The sequence below is a fragment of the Vigna umbellata genome, chromosome 10 (assembly GCF_029865625.1).
Source record: "Vigna umbellata cultivar VRB3 chromosome 10, Vumbellata_1.0, whole genome shotgun sequence".
NCBI classification, from domain to species: Eukaryota; Viridiplantae; Streptophyta; class Magnoliopsida; order Fabales; family Fabaceae; genus Vigna; species Vigna umbellata.
In genome coordinates, this window is record NC_142174.1 from 18,036,124 (window position 1) to 18,058,261 (window position 22,138).

The window sequence follows — 22,138 nt, forward strand, 5'->3', positions numbered from 1 at the left end:
TATATTTATAACATTTAGGTTTATCACCGAATACTCATATGCAACTACGCTTGATCGAACGCTCAAGCACAGTACTATCACAAGAAGACGCTCGCCCTCAACTAGAATTCTTTCCAAATGAAAGAATTAAATTTCAAACAAATTTACTAGAAACACCGAACAGTCAAGGACCGTTCAATGATGAACATACACTATCATAGGAAAATTCATATCCAGAACTCATTTATCTTCAACTCATTTCTCATTACATAATTTCATAACTTTATAAATTCATATCATAATCAATTTGCATACTTCGTACAATTCATATCATACTAATAAATCATATACCACATAAACAATCATATCAGCATTCATACATTATATACATTCAACCACTCAGCAACATGCATTCATTATCAACGAACATGTAAACGAACATACAATTAAATTAGATAAGCTTCCCTTACCTCTAGCGTGAACAATCGTCCTAGAGGCAGAAGTATGGTTCGTCTGTCTACAAATATTTCTACTCTCAACGCTTAACAACTTTTCGAACTAAATCAAATCACAGAAAAACCAAAAATGGTTCAGACAAGATGACCGCATGCAACCAGAACTTGATTTGCATGTATCAAAGAACGAACGACTAAAGACTAGGAGACTTACCAGTTTCAGAACTCGAAACTGTTCGGTTCAATTTGAAGCTTGGAACGCCGGCAGTATTCCTACGGTGCCTGAACGGAGATCAGAGTAGAGAATTGGTAAGTTTTGGTAGAGAGAAGGAAAAACTTTTAGAGAGAAGGAGGAGAAAAATGAGAATTTCAGAGTTTGAGAAGAAGGGTGCATGTAGAAGAGAGTGGGACAGAAGTTTCAGAAAAGTCAGTTTTCTTCCCACGTCAAAACGAGCGTCCGCTCATCTGCCGACACCTGCCTTCCACTATCTGACATTTGACTCCTGACGTTCGTGCAGAGGAGTTTTTGGGTGCGTTTTAATGAGGTCTGACATTTGTTGTAATATATATATATATATATATATATATATATATATATATATATATATATATATATATATATATATATTCTTTCTAATAATGATGAGTTCAGAATAACATCGTAGAAGATAAATTATGAATTGATTTTTAGTTTCATATTTTTTTTATCAGCATTTTTAGTTTCACATGTACAGAGTGAATTTATTGGAAGGAAACCAAAAGAAATATATAAATGGACATCTCTCCTTGCGTTCAAATTCAATCTATTATTAATGTAAAACTTGATCAAATTCAACGACACGAACACAAGATTCAGTGGAAATGGTGTTATACAGTAATATCTATACAAGCACTGTAGCCCTATGGCTTCATTATTTGTTTAGTTCCTCAATGTTTTCTGTACACTAAATTAGAAAAGAATGGTTTCGAAGTGTAGTATACGAACTGTGTCAAACTAATCTTCCATAGCAGAATTTAAACGTTGTGCTACACGTTCAACGCATAGTTTATGTTTACGTAATCCATGCCACTTTTTACTTGAAGAGTCGTTCATCAGTCGAAGCTTGGCTATCTGACTATGCAGTGCCTCCAAGTTGACCAGAGGAACAGTTGTTGGTCGCCCATGAGCACACTGAAAAGAAAATTCCAAATTGTCATGAACACTGTCTTTCCCCTCTTAGATCCACATTAATGGAAACGTATATCTTACTTGGAAACAAAGCGATGTATGCTTTAGCTCTTCAACTAGAAGGGAACATTCTGATGGTAGCAATGAATCCCCAAACATAATTGCACCTTCAAAAACGCCAGCATTATTGGTAAAATTAGAGGAATATTACCGATGACTGCAATATTCTCTCACAAGATGAGAGGAACAGATGGGAGTTTTATTGCATGCTATTGAGATAAAATGAAGGAAAGATATCATATCATATATTTATAATTTCAGAAACTAGGAAGACATTTCCCACAAATAGGAAGACATTATGATATTCAGTTTCTGTTTAGCGAAGAATATTATGCTACACTCAAGAAAAGTGACAAGTGAATGATGAGTTATAGAGTTAATTGTCACATGTTATCCTCATAAAATTGAGGCTACACTCAAGAAAAGTGACAATTGAATGGTAAATTAGAGAATTAATTGTCACATGTTATCCTCACAAACTTGAGTTCTTCTTATAACTGCATAAGACGATCAAACCTATAACTTATTTATCTTCTCATTTATAACTTATAACGTCAATATTCTTCTTCAAACAAAATATCAGAAGGGTCCACCTCTGTTTACTCATCAAATAGGTAGATAAAATAAACATATCATCAATACAGCTCTTGCACATAATTATGAACAGAGCTTACTTTCCTAACTGAAGAAATGACCCTAGTTTTGTACAAGGAAACATGTAAGCACAAGAACGATTTCCAAATGCATTGACCATGTGATTGCAGGGATTTCTGCGGTTACGCACATACCTCTGCATGCTTTCGAATTTAACAATCGTATGACAGAGGGTGGCACTGTTGATGATCCATCAGTATCAGCAAGCTGGAAGGTAATGATATATTGGAAGTTAGAAAAACATAAAATGTCCACCTTTTAAGGGAGACAAGAGCACGTAGAAAGGAATTTGATCAGGATGTTTATAACCTGCTGAAGAAATTCTAAAAGATCAACATCATTTAATTTGACCCCTAAAATACACGGTACCTACAAGTTGTGATTACAGTCAGTAATATGCAAAACATGCATTTAAAATTAAAAAACTAAATGCAGAAAATAAAAATTTTAATATTTTCAGCTAGTTAAAAGAAGAATTGAAGGGGGAAAAAAACAAGTGTTGACCGCAATAAGTGTGATCCTTGTTTCTTGTCTTTTTATAACATCCAGATTCCTGCAAAGGCAATCAAAATTATAAATTAAAAAAACCTGAATAACAAATTGAAAGAAGACTTAGCAAATTATCCCATTGTTCAATTTTGAATCCAAACAATAGTTTAATTGGTAGGTAGAGAAATTTTATGTGATGCAAGCCATGAACAAATAAATAACAGACATCACAAAACTATATATGTTGTAACATACTCGGTCAAGGTAAATATATAAAAACTCTACTGGGGAGCCAGAGAGGTATACCTTCTAAAGGTCTCGGAATTATTAGCATGGATGTTGCAGATCCAGCCCCAATCTTTGATCTGTTCGCTATAACTATGAAGTAGTTGATAACCAATCTCTGGCAGTACCTGTATCATGCATCTTACTAGCAGTGTACGAATTTTAAGATTTGGAAAAATATCATAATATGGACATTAAATTCTCTAATTCATAGAATACATACCAGTTCCAGTTCAGTATGCAGATAGGTTACTGTTTTTGCTTCTCCCGACAATACCTAAGTATTTGACCAGTTTCATAAGTAATACTGGAGAATATTTCCGATAGACTCAGTATGAACAAGTTTACCTTTTGACGCAATTCTTCCAGTCTGATTCTTTCATCTGCTGCATGCTGTAAAAAGAGTACTACTATTAATGTTACCCCAAGTTTCCTTCTTAGGTTCTTACCGATTAGAAAATCGTGTTATTATATCTGTTAGCAGGCATTTCTGAATCTTTATTCATTATTTATAGTAATAAACTCAAGTCAAGCTGAGAGGTCCAACACAAGGCATTAAGAAGAGAGAGAGGAGCAATGGGACTATATAGAAAAGGAAAAGGATGTTGAAGAGAGATATTTGGGTGCTGCTAAAGTGAGTCTACCTGTCTGAAAGGATAGTGTAATTCAGAGTTTAATAAATAGTTGTGGGTTACATGCTCATGGGTTACCTGGATTCAATTCTATTAAATTATCTGTTTCTCCTAGGTCTATCTGGTCCTCAAATCTTTGGGCTTAAAAATTATGTAACTTTTGTAATGATGGGACATATAGGAACAACGGGAATCCCTAAGCTACCTATGCGTGATCTTCCTCATGGCTCATCAAATCATCACCCTTCTATACACCCCAAGGGCAAAATGCAGATAAACTAAACATGCAGATTGGCATTAAAGTGAGAGAACTAACAGAAAGATGTTACTATTGTTAAATTGTACAGATGCATACTCTTATACAAAGATATTCAAGAGTATTCTCTTTCAATGTTGCAAAATTAATATACGAATACTGGTTTATAATATGTGCCAAGATGAAATTATATGCATGTAGGGAAATATAACAAGTGTTCCTGAGTAAAAGTATATTTGCAAGTTTGCAGGATGATAGGCAGCGAAACTTTGAGATACAAGGAATTGCATGATTTCTAATAGACCTTCAGGCTATCGACACTTTCATTCACAGAGGCTATTGCACTATTGTTATCCTCGGTTTAGCATCGTTCCATAAAGGACTTGGTGCACCTAAAAATGAAATTAAACCATTCCGCTAGACAGACCTGATCAATAACAACAAGGGTTCTGCCAGCCACAACTGGAATGAATTTTTTATCCACCTGATGCAAAACTTTAGCATCCTCAAGACATTTCTTACTGATAGTTTCTGGAATCAATGAATCTCCAGCAAGATGCAATCCGGAAGAAATGTCAAGTATATTGTTTCGACATTGAGTATTAGCCGGTCTATCATTCTTCTGTGCAAAGATCATACTCATAGTTAGATCAAATAGACATCCTCCATACTAATAATTGTCGTCTATGTAACATAATAGGCCTCTAAATATTTACAACATAACTGTAAAATCAGGTGAGCAATTCCTCCACTTAGTCCCATAATCTATGGGATCTTGGACATCCTTAGAGAGCAATTCTGAAATACCAGACAGTAAGGGTTTAATAGCAGGTAACAGTTAAATGACAATACGGACCTTTTAAAATATTCAACTATTGATTCTATTAACATTAAATGAATAGCAAGCACGAAAATATTCAACTGTTGATCATATAAACATGAAACAAATTCAAGCATAACCCAAATAAATAACAATTAACTTTTTTATGTAGAAGACAGTGCAAATAAAATAAAATATTGGCCTTTTCATTTGGGCAGAAAATAATAAACACGCCCAGCTTTACGAAGCCTCATGAAATTAATTGTAAAGAAACTTAACATTTTTAGAATTAAATAAGTAGCTCAAAATAATCTGTAAAGATAAGAAGGCTACAAAGCAAATAGACTTCTTCCTCAGGCCAAATTTCAAGGCTGGACAATCTGAATATGATTCCGAGCCATAACTAAGGTATTTCAAAGGAGCTCATCTTGTCATATCAGGCTTCACTTTTACCAACACATTGAACTTACCCCCAAATGGAGCACAGTTTTGAATGTTGAAACTGTCAAGTTCTTCAATCTCTGTTATGTCATTAACCTGCATAGCACCCAGAACCTTTGAAGTTTGCTTCACATTGATTCTACAATCAGTGCAAAACCACCAGGATCAGTAAGAATTTAATTCCCAACATTTAAGCAGCTTTTATGAATCAATAAAATATAATCCTACTTGAATTCTTGCAATAAGAGATCTTTAGAGCTTTCGTGACGAGCAACAGGAGGCTGTTGAGGATCTTTAGAATTACTAGCTTCTGCATATTCAAAACCATTGGTTCCAATTTGAGCTGTTGGGAGCTACATAACAAAAGGGAACAAAGGAGAAAAATAAAAGGAAGAAAATGTAAAACCTTCATGATTGAAGCCAGGGTTATACACTCGGTCAATCTGTCTTTTAGCTTTAATTTCTGAGGGATGATTTAAAGAGAAAAACCTCCTTTTGCTTCTATAAAAAGGAGGAGCTGAAATGCTTCTTCTAGATCTTTCATGATTTTCCTCCACAGTTGAATTTCTAAATTTTTCTGTTTTGCCTTTGTCCTTGTTAGGCAGCTTGCATCTTTTAACACATGACTCAGGCAACAGCCAGTCTAGCTTCTTTTTTAACATATCTGACCTTTTTGTAGAATATATGTCACTGAAATCATGGCAGTCACCTAATTTGTTGAATATTTCACCAGAATCACCAGCAACATCAAAATTAAATCCAATGTTTGCATAACTTGATGCACAGTGATGCTGGTTGGTATTCCATGACGTATTGTAGCTGAAATTGCACTCATTTTCTCTTTCATCAAAACGATTTTTATGATGGATCCATTTAAGGCACCTAGATACTCCTCCAATATCATCTTTGATATCAGTTGTACAATAAAAACCCAGTGCATGTCCTTGAGATGATGGTTTTAGGTAAAGAGGATGCCATTCAAAATTTAATGACCGATCATCTGAGTCAGAGCTTCCTATTTGTGATGCTGAGTAGCATAAATCTGAAGGGAGAATGTTTTCTTCAGCCAATGGTCTTTCAAGAAAATCGAAATTTTTAGACATCTTCAATTTCTTTTTTACTTCTGGAAAGGGATGGACATATAAATCCTTACCACTTCTATAATCCTCCCCTGTATTCTGCTTGCTACAAAAGCTGTCAGTTTGGAGTTCATGATTATCATTTCCAGAGAAATCTTTCTTAGACAGGATACTTCCTAGTGCAGAGCATCCCTTTAGAAATGGTTTCTGCAACTCCCCATTAATATTTACATCATAGCTGTACCCATTGTAGTTATAACATAAATCATCTTGAAATGACTCACTGATCATATCAGCTTCTTTATCAAATTTTCTTCCATGTGAAGAACTTGGTTCATCAAAAGGTACATCATCATTTAAATCCTTACCACCCCCTGTATTTTGCTTGCTAATAAAGCTATCCTTTTGGATTTCATATCCATCATTTATAAAGAAATCTTTCTTAAGCAGGATACTTCCTGGAGTAGAGCATCCCTTTAGAAAAGGTTTCTGCAAATCCCCATTAATATTTACATCAAAACTGTGCCCATTGCAGTCATAATGTAAATCATCTTGAAATGCTTCACTGATCGCATCAGCTTCTTTATGGAATTTTCTTCCATGTGAACAACTCGGTGCATCAAAAGCTACACAATCATTTAAACTTTCTATAGCAGGTATTTCACTATAGAAAAAGTTATCTCCTTTCAACGAACTGCTGCTATCATGCATCAGCAAACTGTTCTGCCTTCTTGTCACAGTGGATATGCACTTGGCATGTGAATCATCGAATAGGTTGCCAGAATAACCAGTCTGAAAAAGAGAGTCTCCTATACTTTGTTTCTCTTTGAACATCGCGGTCTCCAAGTAATCAATGGAGGTTCTAACATCTTCCCTGTTAGATTGATGATAGTCATCTTCAATTAGCTTGTCTGAAGTAGAAAAGAATAGATCTAGGCAATCCTTACGATTTTGGTTTCTAAACCTTGACATATCTGCATCAAAGATATATGACAACAGTCTTCAGATGTTAAAAGAGAAAGCAAACATTGTAGCATATAAATCATTCAAGCAATGTTTTTCTGCAAAAATAAGGACCCTATTTCTATCATAAAAAGTAGAGAAGATGAAGAAAAAATCACAAATGTAAATGGTTAAAATGATCAGACTAAATTAGTGCAACTTTAAAGGAAACTATTTGATAATGAAAGTTACAAACTTTACCTGGTACGTCTGAAATGACACTGACATATGCTTTCTCTTGTTGATCTTCTACCATGTATGCAAATTGATTGGAGGGCTCTGCTACAAGAATCTCAAATAATAGAAGCATTAAAATTATTAATTCATTGAACTATATATCAACATGATGCAGTGAGAGGGTATACCAGAAGCTATGTTTTCCTCCCAGAATTGTTTGATGACCTTCTCAATGAAGTTTAGAATAGGTGTCCAATCCTTAAAATGTGAGGAAAAAAAGAGACAATCACATTTATGAAGCGTGCATGATTGTGTTAAAGTAATTCATAACAAAATTCGAATATGAGAAAAAGAAAGTTCAAATCTTCTAGTCATTGTTCCTTGGTGGAGTTAACCCAAAGTACACAATGTATAATATAAAGCATGAATCTAGACTAGAACCTCAAAAATCATTTATGGAAAAAAGAATGCATTCTCACGCATTGAAGCACTAACAAGATAAAATGAAAAATGAAAAGGGAAGCTAAGAAAAGCTATACCTTAAATTTAACATACGTTTTTGATGGCTCAAAGGCCAAATCATACATAGATCGGGGGCAACTTAAATCCAAGAGATAAGCGATACCCAGGTGACACCTGCTTCTCTTCTTGTTTCGGAACTCATTATCAGTAGTCCATGAGTTCTGATGTTCAAACCTGACCACCAGTTGACTCAGAAGCTTATGAATTGGGCCCTTGCAAACAAATTGCGAGTTAACATCTTACCACATTAAGGTCAACAATGAAAATGTTTAAAGCATTTGATTCTTTTCAGATATCAAGATGTCCACTCTACCAATTATACAATATTTAAAATAGGACAGTCACAAGGATACAGACATACTGCAGGACCTGCAAAAATGCATCAAAATTTAGGGGAGAGGTCCCAGAAAGACTCTACACACAAGGGTAACATGAAATAGACAATTGACTTTTTATATTAGAAACATGAACCACCTCAATGTTTGAAGTATTGCAAGGACTGGATACGTATCCAGAAAGCTTTATGATATCATTCTCAACTTCTAAATAGTGAAGAGAGCTTGTGACCTCTACCCCGAAGCCACTGGTTATAAGTGACAGAGGAGAAGAAGCAGAATGTGTGCAGAAGAGTTCATCCTCTCTGAATGTAAGGTATAAGAGAATGTTAGTCAACTAGAAAAAAGAAGATGCAAATTGTTCTGAACGGATATAATATACCTTTCAATATCAACAACTTTGAAGGAAATATTTGGACGCACAAGTGCAAGTCGCATTACACACTTCTTGATTGATTGCAGTACCTTATTGGGACTTCCAATTTAGAGATGGAATTCACCAGTCAATCCAAAAATTTGAAACATAGTCATAGAGTTCATACAAGGTAACTACAACTTCAGAATACATATCACTTTGGTGGTAGGACAAGAGAAAAAGAACCTGGACTGTATGCATTTTCTCCGAACTGGTTGATTGTAAAATAAATCACGGACGACAACTAAAAGATACAAGGCCTCAATTAGCAATCAAGTCATTGTGCTAGAAGAATTGCAAACAAATTTCATCATCGGGAAAAAACTTTCTATCCAGATAAATGTAATGGATATGGACAGAAATTAAAGATTTCTTGGTGAGAAATTATAAGAGCAACCAACTTAAATTACAAGCAAAGGGAAAGATTTTTTTCAAGTGGGGGAAGTAAGACAAATTAAAAGTTGTCTAATCTAGCAATCACCAAGTAAAAGATTTCCCTATAGGGCCATCAAATGGTCCAAATTAACAACCATTTCATTCAATGGACATGATCTAACAAACTACGATCATAGCAGTGTATGTGTGTGAGTGCAATGTCCCAGTGTCCTATATTTTGGAAATTAATCACGTTGGAGTCTTCAGCCAGGTTGCATCTAGAAAGAATCGATGTCAAAGTCTATATTTCATAGATCTTGAACGTAGCTTCAAAGTTATAATTAGTAGCAATATCAACCTGTCAAAACATGCATTATCAACCAACCAACTATCAAAGATGACACGATAAACAATTGGTTATAAAATTTAGGTTGAAATTCAAATGGCAACTATCTTTTGGGAAAGAAAAGAGGAAGCAAAAGAAGATTGAAGAATCCCATAAACCCTAGCTAACAAATAGCATTAAGTAAAACTAATACACCTCTAACAACTAACCACAAATTTATGGAAATATATGCTAAAGGATAAGAAAAATCTTATCTTATACATGTACATATATATGAACCAACAGAAAAACGAGAGAGCTATAAACCATAGAATAGTGAACTCGGATCTTAATTAGCTTAAATTGAGAATGCAAAGCCAAAAAGAATTAGATACACGGATTTTCACGACTCTAAATCCTAGAATACCATGTAAGAACCCATTAAAATCAGGGAAAATGAATGTCATCCAAGTATTAGTAAGTGCCATTCTCGGACATAAAAGGAAAAAAGCAACCGTCAGATTCACCAAAATTACTACCTGTGGTGCCCACTTCCTTTCTATCATCATCAATGCCAAGATATAAACACTTGCAACCCTGCAGTCAATTTAGAAATGTAAACTTAAACAAAACGTACATCAGCTATAATATGATTCATGTCTCCCTGAATAAAGCATCGGAAGTTCTGCCATTAGTTACCTTCAACACTTTTTGATATCCATTTGGCCTTCCATGTGTTCTTGTCACAATTTCCAGCACAGAGACATCAGAAATGGAAGCCAAAGCCTCCCCACGGAAACCAAAATTCTCACTCGTAACATTCAGGTCAACCAAATTAAGAAATTTTGATGTTGCTGTTTGTTCAGTACATGCATAATATTGTCAAAGGCAGCAAGGAAACTCAAATTCATGGAAGAATAAATAAAAAGGAGGCTCCCCTTTTCCTCTGCGTGTAATATAACCTAACAAAAGGTCACTCATGATAGCTTCTTAGATCTTGTGTTAGATACATTGCAACATACTACAATGGTCTGATCGCTCTAGTTACCTTTGTTAACTAATACTTTTAGAACAAGGAACTAAAAGCTCATTTTAATACAAAATTCCCAACACTGACCCCAAGGAAAGCTGCGTATACAAATTAAATGGAAATTAAATAATTTAACAACCTACAATCACCTCCAGAAAAGAAATTTTAGCACACAACCGGCAAGGTCAATACCTAAAGAAGATTTTATCTTGAAAGTAAACTACGCATTACTACCATGAGAATCTTAAAACAATAAAACGTCTATTGGCGGCTTTCTAATCACGACATTTTTTTTTTTACTTTTAATGAACGTATAGACATATCATGATAGCCCTGCGTTCAGGAAACGACCACCAAAAAATGGAGCATCCAGGCAAATCAAAAAAGAAATAAAAACGAAGAAATGCATACCATATCTTTCTCCCACCAACTCAAGACCATCTCGAGTAATTCCACTTCCTACAAACACATTTATCGAAACCATAAAGATACAACGAAGCCTAAACGTGCCAAGTAGCTCCGAATTTTGAGCACGAAAAATAAACCGACGTTCATTTCTGCAAATAAAACTAATAAAAAATTACCATTATCAACTACTTTCAAATAGGATCTCCCAACACCAACAAACACTGATACCTGTAAAAAAAACAGCTCAATCGGTATACCCCGAATTCTCGAAGTTAATGCACTTTTCACTTCTCTCTCGGGTGTTACCTTTGTGGCACGAGCATCGAGGCTATTGAAAACCAGTTCCTCGACAACGCGCGTGAAGTCGAACAGGAAAATGCCAGAACGCAGTGAACTACGTACTGCTTCCTGCAAAGGCTTTATGCTGGCCGTCATACTCTGCCGCTGCCATTACGAAGAACATGCATAGTCGATCGCTTCACCGGCTCCTAGGGTTTGTGATCGGACGGTGACGTTTGATCGGGCAAAACCTCTCGGAGAGAAAATGCCTCACTGTCTTGCTATTAACGAATTCTGTAGTGAATGGCGGTTTGAACGTTTTAAATACCTTGAGTTTATGATAATATCACCGCGGATGATTTTTGCGTGGGACTGTCAAATTGTGAATGAGTTTACTTGAGTTATTTACATAGGGAGCACAAGTTGTCATTATTATTGATCGGTTCTTTGATTTTTACATTAAAGGTTTATTAAGTAATAAAATTTTCATCAGAGTCTCCTAATGTTCTATAGCTTCATTTAATTTATTAATTACTTATTTAAATATAGACACTATAATAACTATACAAAGTGACTTTTAAATGTAGAATTTTACCACAAGGAAAGAAACTTTTTATGACAGTTATGAAATTAGTATAAAAAATTCAATACTTTCTATACCTATTATTTCTATACTGCACTAATAAAAAAGTATCACTAAAAATTAACATCAGTGTCAAAAAACTTAATATTCACGGTGCATTAAGCATGAGTTTTGTCATTATTTATCATATTGATGATTGAATTTTGTTTATGACATGAGCACAATTACGTTATTTGTTTTGTTATCTTTTCATTTACTTCAATATTTGCTAATTTAAATTTGATTATGATTCTTAATGAAACAAATTTTAAGCACAAGAAAGAGAACATAAAAATTGTTCTTGGTCGCATGAATCTTGATCTTACATTAAAGACTGAGGAACACCTCTCTTTTGACTCCAATACCTTAGAAGAGAAGAAATATTATAAGGAATGTGATTGCTCAAATTGCATAAGTCTTGTGATCATCTAAGAGCTACATTCTAAAGGTCTTTGGGGGTACTATCTCTAAAGAGATAAAAAAATGTCAAAAATTTCCTTGTAGAAAATAATTTTCTTTTTGCAAAAAGTGACAAAACGAAAATGAGTGCTCTTTTTCATATCATGATTTTCATGAAATAGCATGGCAAAGAAAATGTGAGAGAATACATTATGAAAATGTCAAACATTGCTTCAAAACTTAGGAAATTAAAGTTGTAATTTTGTTCACAAAAAATTGTATAATAAAGATATGTAATTTTGTCCACAAAAATTACACTAGAAGTTTGGTGTAAGATGTCTTATAACTGTCGGAAAAAGAAATAGTTTTTGAATGAGCTTATTTCATATTGTATATAAGAAGATGAAATGTTGAAGTAAGAGAAGAGAAAAGTGTTCATTTTATAAGCACCTTTAGAGACAAAGGAAAAAGAAAGAAAACTAATGATTCAAATAATGAAGTTGCTAAGGATCCAACATAAAAGAAACAAAATTAGGGTGCAACTATTTCTTTACAATAGGCCTGAACATATGAAGAAGAAATGTACCAAACATCACGTTTGACGTACAAATAAATGTATGTTTCTTAGTCTAGTTTATTTTAAGATCAATACTAAAATTGACAATACTAACTCAAAAGCATTATGGCAAAGATGTTTATGTCACATATGTAAAAATAGGATTGAATGACTTGTGTTAAATGGAATCTTAGATTCCATCTTCACAAACCTTGAGGTTTGTGTTAAATGCATAAAGGTAAATAGAAAAATAACAAAGAAATTAAGTGTGTATATCTTTGTGGAATGATCATATAAACATTTGTAGAAATTTTTCCCTCTCAAAAAGTTCATATAAAATCGATCTCCATACTTTATTAATAAATAAAATACATCCTCTAAAGTCAATGACATTAACTTTTAGTTGACACATCTAACGACTATGGTGAGTGGATTAAAATGTCTGAATTGTGCCTAACACATAATTGACACGTGTAATTTAAAAAGAAAATCGGGTTTATTTTTGCTTTTCTTTTTCTTTTAAATATTCTTTTTCTTTCCCTTTCTTCTTCCTCTATTCTTTTCCTTTCTTCATCACCATCATTGCACCTTCATTCCTCATCATCACCTTTCTCACCAAAACGCAAGAGTTGGGATCCACTACGACATTCTCATATTGTTCCAACTGCATTTGCAAACCTGACATAAGAAATGTCATGTTCCCTCTCATAGAGTATAATCCACGAGCATCAATGCAATGTGTATTCCACAAAGACTTTTACGGGATTTTCTCAACACAAACGAGTCATGCTGCATTAAGAATTGCACTAGGTTATGGAGCTCAAACGACACGTCCAAGATTCTTGAAACATTTTTATACTCAAATTGTTGCTTGTAGCCAAAAAGGGACAACTTCACATCTAGGTCTATTTTCGATTGTATGGCAACTATTTGATTTTGGTTTTCTTCTAACAGTGAAACACATATTTGCATAGGAACGTCGGACTCCATTTTGTATCACCTCCATTCCTCTTTTTTCTCCTTTCTTACCTTTTTTACTTGTGTTTAGAGAACGAGGAATGAACCACCACGAGAATGAGGAAAAAACCAATAAATCCTAAATCGTACAATGAAAGCCTTAAATCACGCTACCCAAATTGAAACAAATACTTGGAAATCGCAAGCACAAATAACAACACCACCATCACATAAACCTTAATTTTGGGAATGATTTTGGATTTGTGCTAGGTGTGGTTGCGATTAAGAGTTTTGACAATATGGATTCATTTTGCGTTGAAGGTGCGAGGTGGTTCGTGATTCCTCTTTACTAGTGTTGCATTCACGATTATGGCTCTAATGGCGGTTGCATTTACGATGGTTGAGGAATGAAACAACGACGCATGGTCATATAAGCAACTATGCAAGACGACCACGTAAACAACAATATAACACTGTATTCACTAATGACTCACGTGAATACTATGTCGTTAAGAATTTAGATGTTGTCTGAGAAAAAAATCAAATTGAATAAAAATTATAAAATTGAAATCACTTTAATTTTCTAAAAAAATTGATGAGCATATTAAAGTAAACTGAAAAAAATAAGGTTAATAAAATTTTCTGTTTTTAAAGGGTAAGACTTGCCTATTTAAGGAGAAGAAAATATTTATTTCTCATATATATATATATTATATATATATATATATATATATATATATATATATATATATATATATATAACAAAATCAATTAAATAAAGCCCTCATAAAATTATTTTAGTCAATAAAAGACACAAGAACTCTTTTCAAAAACACATTGTATATGAATATTTTAAAATAAATTACAAAATTCGTATGAATACCTTTTTATAAAGTTTTGACTATGACCATTCAAACTTTATTTATAAATACAATACTTAAATTGTTATCTAGATACATTCTTCTTATTTGAGGATTGATTATGTTATGGAATAAATAAATATTTAAGCAATATTTATAATATAAAAGATTTATTATTATTTTTTTCAAATATTATACTTTTTATATTGCTGTGTTGAAAATTTATTCCAAACTTTTATTAAAGTGAAGTCATAGTTTCATATCATATGAAAAAAAAAAAAAAAGTTCACCTTTTATTGTGAACCAAAATGCTTAACTTAGAGGAGACAAGGAAATGGTGTGAGAAAGTTATTAGCTAAAAGGTGTGAATTGCATCAAATCCATGCATTAATGTTAGCTTCATCATAGTCTTTTGGCTGATGCTGTAGTCATAATGTTAACATGTGTTTTTTTGTCTTTTATTTATTTTTTGCATCAAACACATGCATACCTTAAAAAGAGTTACATTCTCATTCTCTTTTTCTAAACAAAGTGGGGGCAAAGCATCGCATTCCCGATTTCTTAATTATAGATTCTCGATTCTCTCTTCTTTTTTTTCTTTTTGAGGTGTATTTCTCTCTCACACACGTATATGCATATGCATATATATATATATATATATATATATATATATATATATATATATATATATAGATATATCAGATCAGATTTGTTTCATTTCTTAAAAAATATTTATTATATCAGACATAAATAAGAAAGAAAAATGTATAAACTATTTATGTATAAACTATTTATGTACAAATTAAAAATAACAAAATTATAAGTACTTTTCTCTCTTATGCTAGGTTGGTTTGGAAATAATTTATTGTTTACGTAAATTTGTTTAAACGGATTGTGAATTAAATTCATGTTCAATCTCACTAATTTGAAAGCGAATAATTGCAGATGTTTGATTTTTTACATCCTTTCTAATACGTTGCGATTTGGAACTAATGAAAGGAAAATCTCTCTTTTGCCCCAACAGGATTGTTATACTAGTCTTATCGTTGTCCTTCAGCCATTCTAATTTCCTTCAAATCCTCACTTTCTTCTTTTTCAACGTAGCGTTGCAGTGTGCCTGATTACATAGGATAACGATACTTTGACAACATTTTAATATCATGTGTCATTTTGTGATTGGTCCAAAATTACTCCATAATCAATAATAATAATCATAAACACCAACATAGACCAATCACAGAATGACACGTATATGAAGTTAAAATGTTGTGAAGAAAATGTTGTCAAAGTATCATTATCTAATTGTATAACATCGGTTGTGTACTGAATATATATGTAATTTCACACCAAAACGTGGTTTGACAAGACGCTAACACCTCACAAATGTTGTCACGTAAGTTTACGAATGTGGAACTTTCATTTCTTTATAGTTAGATGATTGTATTACATGAATTTATCAATTGAGTTAATTATATTATATCAATTTTAATTATATTTTATTATATAAAACTTGTTAAACTTATTTTTTATTGTCAATAACAACACTTCTAACAATTTTTAAACATAATTATTTCATTTTACTTAAATACAATATTTTTCATTTTAAAAGATAATTTTTATATTTTTTCCTCCTTATAATAATTTTTACCATTAAAAATATTATTAACAATTATCATTTTATAGTATTTTTACTACTAAGAACATTTTGGTAATATTTAATTTCTATCAATTAAACTATTTTTTTATCTGTCATATCAGTCAAATTTTACAATAATTTTTACAAACTTTACTTTCATATTCATTCTCACTTATCTTTAAATCTCTTTAAAAAACACACAATCAACTTACTTCCAAATTCATTGATCCCTATCCCTCAAATCCATCATATGTGAACACACTCTTAGAAATGAGTATGAAAAGAAGTAAACACATGCCTTATTTTGCCTATATATTTAGTTCTCTTTCAATTACGTATTTATTACAATTAAAAAAAATACAAGTTTGATTAACTATAACTTTTTTCTATAAGACACACTTGTTAAAATTATATTAATTTAATATTTAATTATTTCATTCTCAAAACAAAGTTTATATTTATATTGACGGTTAAAAATTCATAAAAAAAGAACAATATAAAAATAAATAAAATTTTAAATATGCTTTTTATTTATTAATTTTTAGTGAAAATTGAAAATAGTCCACTTTTCAGTGAAAATTAATCATAGTCAATTTTTAAAATTTTAAATTAATTTAATTTTCTAACTTTAAAATTGTGTAGATTTAATTTTTTTAACTAAAGTTTGTTATGTATTTTATGATAATATTTAAATTGTTTATATGTTTTGACACATTTTTGTTTAATGTTAATTAAAAAATATGTCAAATAAATTTAACAAATTTTAATTAAAAAAATTAAATCTATATATATTTAAAGTTAAAAAAATAGATAGAACCAAATTCTCATAATTTTCACTTAAAAGTTAAAGAACCAAACACATATTTTAACAAGCATGAGTAATAAAAAAATTTGTTTGTGAAGTTGTTTTTTTTTTAATTACAGTACGAATTATTCATCATGAAAAATAATAAATAATATTATTGAGACCTTGAAGCCATACATGATAGATTTAGAATGCGTTTGTTTTAATTTTTTATTTTATATTTTTTGAAAATAAAACACTGAAAATGGATTTTATTCTATGCATTTTTATAATGAAGTTGATAAAATATTTTGTGTATTAATTTTTAAAAATAATAAGATATTAATTATATATTTTTTTTTGAAGTTTTAAATGTGTATTTAGAGTAAATATTCAAACGAACATAATAAAAATATATACATTTTATAATATTTTTAATAAGTTTTCAAAACTATTTTTTAAATAGAATAAACCCGTGATAAAAAAAATTATAGTAATATTACTGTTTTTATTAAATTTGAATAAAATCATTATTATAATAATAATAATAATTAATGTTTAATGTTTGATTTATAAAATGTAAATGTGTTGAAACAAATACTATAAAAGGAAGAATTAATAGTATGTAACAGAAAAGAAGACAGCATGAGAGTTTGGAAGTAAGGTTGAAAAATTAGTTACAGTTATTGAAAGACGGAGAAAAAAAGGAAGTACAGAAGAGAGTTATAACGTTGAATGTGACGTAGTTGTTGTGAGTGGCTTGCGTGCTTGTATGTCAAAACAGAACTCATCCAAATTCTTTCACTTTCTGACATTTCGAGTAAAAATTAAAAAATAAATGCAAACACGAAACTAACGATTGAAAGAAAAATGAAAAAAAATAAAAATAAAAATCTTTGGTTTTATTTTTGCTAGCTCAGGTTCTGGATTTTCTTCCCCAACGCCTTCACCACCATCCTGACCACCTGTTATTTTTCTCTTCTCCAAAACCCTAATCCATACGTCGCCGTTTTCTCGGAGTGCTCCGTAGGATCAGGTACTTGTGGACCTGCTTCTTTGTTTCTCCATGGTTCCAAATTCGATCCTTAATCTCGCCGAATTCTGGCCGATTCCTTGTAATTCGTTTAATCCAGATTCAACTCTTGATTCATTTGTTTTCTCAATTTAAGGAGAAACTTATGGAATTAATTAAATGTATGTATGTGAATGAATACGATACGAAACTCTGCTGACCTTGCTGCTTTCAATTTATCTCTCCTCTATGAATTCTAATTGCTTTTGCTATTTGCAGAATCCACAGTGCCAGCTTTTTCGTTTATTAACGGCTTTTTGTTTTGTTGTTCTGCTTTCCGTTTTCGTAATTCAGATAAGTTGAATCGGTTGTGCTAGATTTTGATTTTGCTTTTTTTTTTTTTTTTGGTTAGGAACTGGAGCGCTGGAATGGGTGATGAATTGAATTTTCATTTCCAAAGCGCGACCATCTTAGCTAGGTTCTTGTAGGGTTTGTTGAGAATCTTGTAGTTCTTTTAATTCTTCTTTTGATCGCTGATGTGGAGTTGGATTTGTAAGTTAGATCGACAGATAAGAGGAAATCATTTCACTCTGAATGGATTTGGAATGTGTGTGAAGATTTGTTCGCTGTTTTCTGAGAAGAATTGAATTGAATTAAATTTTAGCAGAGGAGTATGGAGAATGTGTGTGATGTTAATCACTTGGATGCTGATGTTCTTTTGCCTCCTCGTAAGCGTCTTCTTGCTGGATTGAAAAAACAGAGCTCGGATGGTGATGCTGCAGCATCTCCATCGCGGGTTGTTGCTTCCTGTGCTACAGTTTCCAAGGCTGTTTCCTCTTCACCTTCTTCCTATTCCGTTGAATTTGAAGCCAGGCTTAAGAATTTGTTGAGTTCTCATCCCACTAACCCTAACCTTACCCCTGAGGAGGTCGTGGAGGCTTCGAAGGCTGAAGCAGTGGCTGCGGTGAAAGCTGCAAAGGCTGCTAGAGCTGCAGCTGAGGTAAAGGCCGAGATTGCCGCAAAAGCAGTTGCAGCTGCCAAGAGAGCTTTGGATTTGATTGCCTCTTTCTCCGAAGAGGCAATGGGTAGCAAGGAAAGAAATCCGAAGAAGAACAAGCTCAAGAAGCATCTCCCAGTTCATTTCTTGTACAAAAAGTACCAACAAATTGAAAATTGTGGGACGGATGAAGAATTGGCCCGGAAGTTGCATCGGGCTATGAACAGTTCTCCAAGAATCTCAAAGAATTCTCCAAATTCAGACTCAAGAGGCAGGAAATACAAAAAACCCAAGAACTTTTCGAGCTTTGAAACGACCGAGGTTTCGGATTCCCACATGGTAACTGGACAGGATTTGTTATCTATGAACAATGGGCATGCAGTGGTGAGTAAGGTTGATTCTGAAGGCTCCGTTCAAGAAGCATGTTCAAGCAAGGAAGATAAGAAGGGATTCAGAAACGATGGATCTAGCCAAGTAGAGGTAATAGATAATGGGGAAGCAGAGTCAAGTACAAAGGAGAAAAAATCAGAAAATTTGTCTTCAGTGGGTAAGAAGAGAGGAAGGGTGAAACTAAAGAAGTTACCCTTAAGCATTTGCACTTCCAAAGACAGGGCACAGCCAAAGGAAGGTGTGAGAGCTAGAAGTGCTCCATTGACTGAAATGAATGCTGGTAATCATGTTGGCAATAAAGCTTTGTTTCCAATGGAGTCATCTGCTGACAGAGTGATGCCAATTGAGGCTACATCAACATGCAAATGCCAGGAGTTCAAGACACCTGCTTGTATCAAACAGAGTAAAGCTGTGCAATCATAATATTCATATTAAATTGAGATAACTGGGAGCTAGAAACTAAAATTACAAGTTGATAGCTATGGTAGAAACCATCATGTTTTTTTTCCTCACATATATGGCCTTTTTTCTTCATCTTTGGTTTTGTAATGAATTTGAACTTACTAATGTAAATTTAGATTTTTAGCCGTTTGCATTAGTTCTTTCGGTTTAAAAGTTGTATTTCAGGATAATTTACGGCAAAGTTCGAGTTTAGTTAGGAAGATGCAATGAATTCAACAGCTTTACCATTGTGCTGTTTATTGCATTCCGCATTTGTATGGAGAACAAAAAGAGAACCTTATGATGTTCTCCTCTTGATCAGTTATTATTTTTGAGATTTTCTGTGAATAAACTTCTACAGGTTTTAATACTAGTTTTAATTCCTTATAATTAATATTTTACAATCTATATTATTAGTTATGATAAATATTATTTTCTTTTGTATTTAATATTTACTTTAAATTTAATAAAAAAGGTTCAATTTTAAGGAAGTACTATTCTAATCCTGTGTAATAGTTTTTTAAGGAATTTTATTCCTTCTTATTGGTGAACCTATATTTAATTCCAGCATAAGAATTATCCCATTTGAACATTAATTATTATTTTATTTCAAAATTTTGTTTATATTTATTTTTATTTATTAAATATAATATTTTATTAATAAAAAGAAGAGTCAAATGAAGTAAGAGAAAAGTTGAATGTCAAAATATAATTTTTCAAAAAAAGAAAAAGGCTATGTTATTCTCACGCTGAAAGAAAACATGTTAAATGGGTAAGTTATGAAAGCTTTACTTTAAAAAGTTTTTGGAAATTTATCCAGTAGATAATTTTACGATGCAGTTACGTAAGTTTTTAATAAACTTGCATTTATAATAATATATGATCCACCAACTGATATTCAGTATTCCATGAGGGTATACAGTACACAATATAAATATATACAAATTTCATTCTTCTGACACCTACGGAAGAATTGAGTACTTGGTGGCATTGATGATAAAATATTGACAATTTCTTTAATTGATATATAAAAGGAAATTATATTATGTGATTGTGTAAAAGTTCTTATTTTAACTGTTTTGTGTGTATCCCAAATATATAATAATTACAATGTCCACATTCTAATAAAAAGTACAATAAAATAGTAGTTCAGTAGCTGATATTACAGTCATTCACAAAAGGACAGAACTCAAAACTTAAAACTTAAACAGTTTAGAGTACTTCAAAGTAACATCTGCTCTCATCCAAGTGGATGATCATCGCAAAGAAAAACATACACAAACAACACACAACAGAGAAGCAGATAAACAAGCAGTAATCATATAGTTCAATCAATAAATATCATCGTGCTTAGCTACATATAAAGAACAATCAAGGCATAACATTTTAAACCATGACTCAAACACTCACACGACTCATCCAGATTGGTATAACTGTCGAACTATTGGTCGTCTTTGCACTTGCGTAGTTCAGCTGACACTCTCCAACATTATGCAAGGTAAATCCCCCATCTGTCTATGTCTAAACTCTAAGACTATAGACGAGAACCTCCCTCTACTCTCACCACTTACACTGCTCTCCTCTATTTGAGCATGAACAGTGCTTCGAGTGTAGGGATAGACATACCAGTTCAAAACTCCATACAGTTATACAGAACAACAACAACACCCCACACATCACTTCCAATCATCTCATGATGTCCACTTCATACTCAATTACGTCATTGTAGTTCACATTCATATGCTTTACAACCACACAACAACACCATACATACATCCTGGCAGTCAAACAACATCAATCAATCCAAACAGAAGAAGAAAAATGAGTGAGATCCCCTACATGCACCAGTTTACGTTCATATATATATATGATAACAATTTATATCATGTTCTTATTTGGTAAACTATTTGTCTAATTTTCATCATAATAGAGATCTTACTTTCCCCCAATTGATCACCGGAGAGGATTCAGATGTCTGACCGCATCAGACTCACCTTCGACGCTAGCACATATGACTAGTCACAACGTACTGGACCAAGCCCGGGCTGCTCTATGATCAGGGATGTGCCAACTCAGGTTTTTAAGACTCCTCTATCCTACCAACAAAGAAAGACTTTTAACAAGTTATGATTTAATTATCTAAGTTATTAAAATTGTCCTACAACGTTCTAGACATCAAATACCCAATTATATATATCACCTTTCCCCTCATAGTAACCTTAAACAGTACATGCCCATATACATGTATCAGAGAGCCCTTACTCCAAACCCTCCAATCAGAACAATTTCAACCAAAAC

At 32.6% G+C, this 22,138-nt stretch overlaps 2 protein-coding genes across 7 annotated transcripts; one reads left to right on the forward strand and one right to left on the reverse strand.

Annotated features, from left to right (window-relative positions):
- Window positions 1-1,220: 1,220 nt before the first annotated feature.
- On the reverse strand, window positions 1,221-11,539 carry MLH3 (MUTL protein homolog 3). 5 transcript variants are annotated; one of them, XM_088100548.1, is made up of 25 exons: window positions 11,214-11,533; window positions 11,084-11,135; window positions 10,911-10,958; window positions 10,169-10,323; window positions 10,009-10,066; window positions 8,956-9,013; window positions 8,737-8,829; window positions 8,494-8,659; window positions 8,373-8,388; window positions 8,037-8,257; window positions 7,686-7,755; window positions 7,522-7,599; window positions 5,646-7,292; window positions 5,468-5,549; window positions 5,269-5,378; window positions 4,703-4,776; window positions 4,406-4,600; window positions 3,439-3,483; window positions 3,314-3,367; window positions 3,112-3,218; window positions 2,821-2,869; window positions 2,626-2,685; window positions 2,451-2,523; window positions 1,684-1,769; window positions 1,221-1,605 (listed from the first exon to the last, which is right to left on the reverse strand). In XM_088100548.1, exons 1-25 carry the CDS (start codon window positions 11,340-11,342, stop codon window positions 1,429-1,431), a joined length of 3,903 nt encoding a protein of 1,300 aa, XP_087956674.1. In that variant the 5' UTR covers window positions 11,343-11,533; the 3' UTR covers window positions 1,221-1,428. The 5 variants fall into 5 exon arrangements, 4 of the variants coding, with proteins under 4 accessions (XP_087956674.1, XP_047158414.2, XP_047158411.2 ...); XM_047302458.2 differs by having other exon boundaries at window positions 4,406-4,597; window positions 7,522-7,602; XM_047302455.2 differs by having other exon boundaries at window positions 7,522-7,602; window positions 11,214-11,532.
- A 6,293-nt stretch (window positions 11,540-17,832) lies between these two features.
- Window positions 17,833-20,213, forward strand: LOC124829032 (uncharacterized). Of its 2 annotated transcripts, none has more exons than XM_088099908.1 (2): window positions 17,833-18,194; window positions 18,425-20,213. In XM_088099908.1, exon 2 carries the CDS (start codon window positions 18,686-18,688, stop codon window positions 19,820-19,822), a length of 1,137 nt encoding a protein of 378 aa, XP_087956034.1. In that variant the 5' UTR covers window positions 17,833-18,194; window positions 18,425-18,685; the 3' UTR covers window positions 19,823-20,213. The 2 variants fall into 2 exon arrangements, with proteins under 2 accessions (XP_087956034.1, XP_087956033.1); XM_088099907.1 differs by having other exon boundaries at window positions 17,833-18,036.
- The last annotated feature ends 1,925 nt before the right edge of the window (window positions 20,214-22,138 follow it).

Excerpts from the sequence above, each read along its gene's own strand:
- MLH3 (XM_047302455.2), bottom strand. The coding sequence starts at position 11,342 with ATGACGGCCAGCATAAAGCCTTTGCAGGAAGCAGTACGTAGTTCACTG. Across the intron at positions 10,959-11,083 it reads TTTGAAAGTAGTTGATAATG|GAAGTGGAATTACTCGAGAT; the intron begins GTAATTTTTTAT and ends ATGTGTTTGTAG. Across the intron at positions 10,324-10,910 it reads GTTGGTGGGAGAAAGATATG|CAACATCAAAATTTCTTAAT; the intron begins GTATGCATTTCT and ends CTGAACAAACAG.
- LOC124829032 (XM_088099908.1), top strand. The coding sequence starts at position 18,686 with ATGGAGAATGTGTGTGATGTTAATCACTTGGATGCTGATGTTCTTTTG.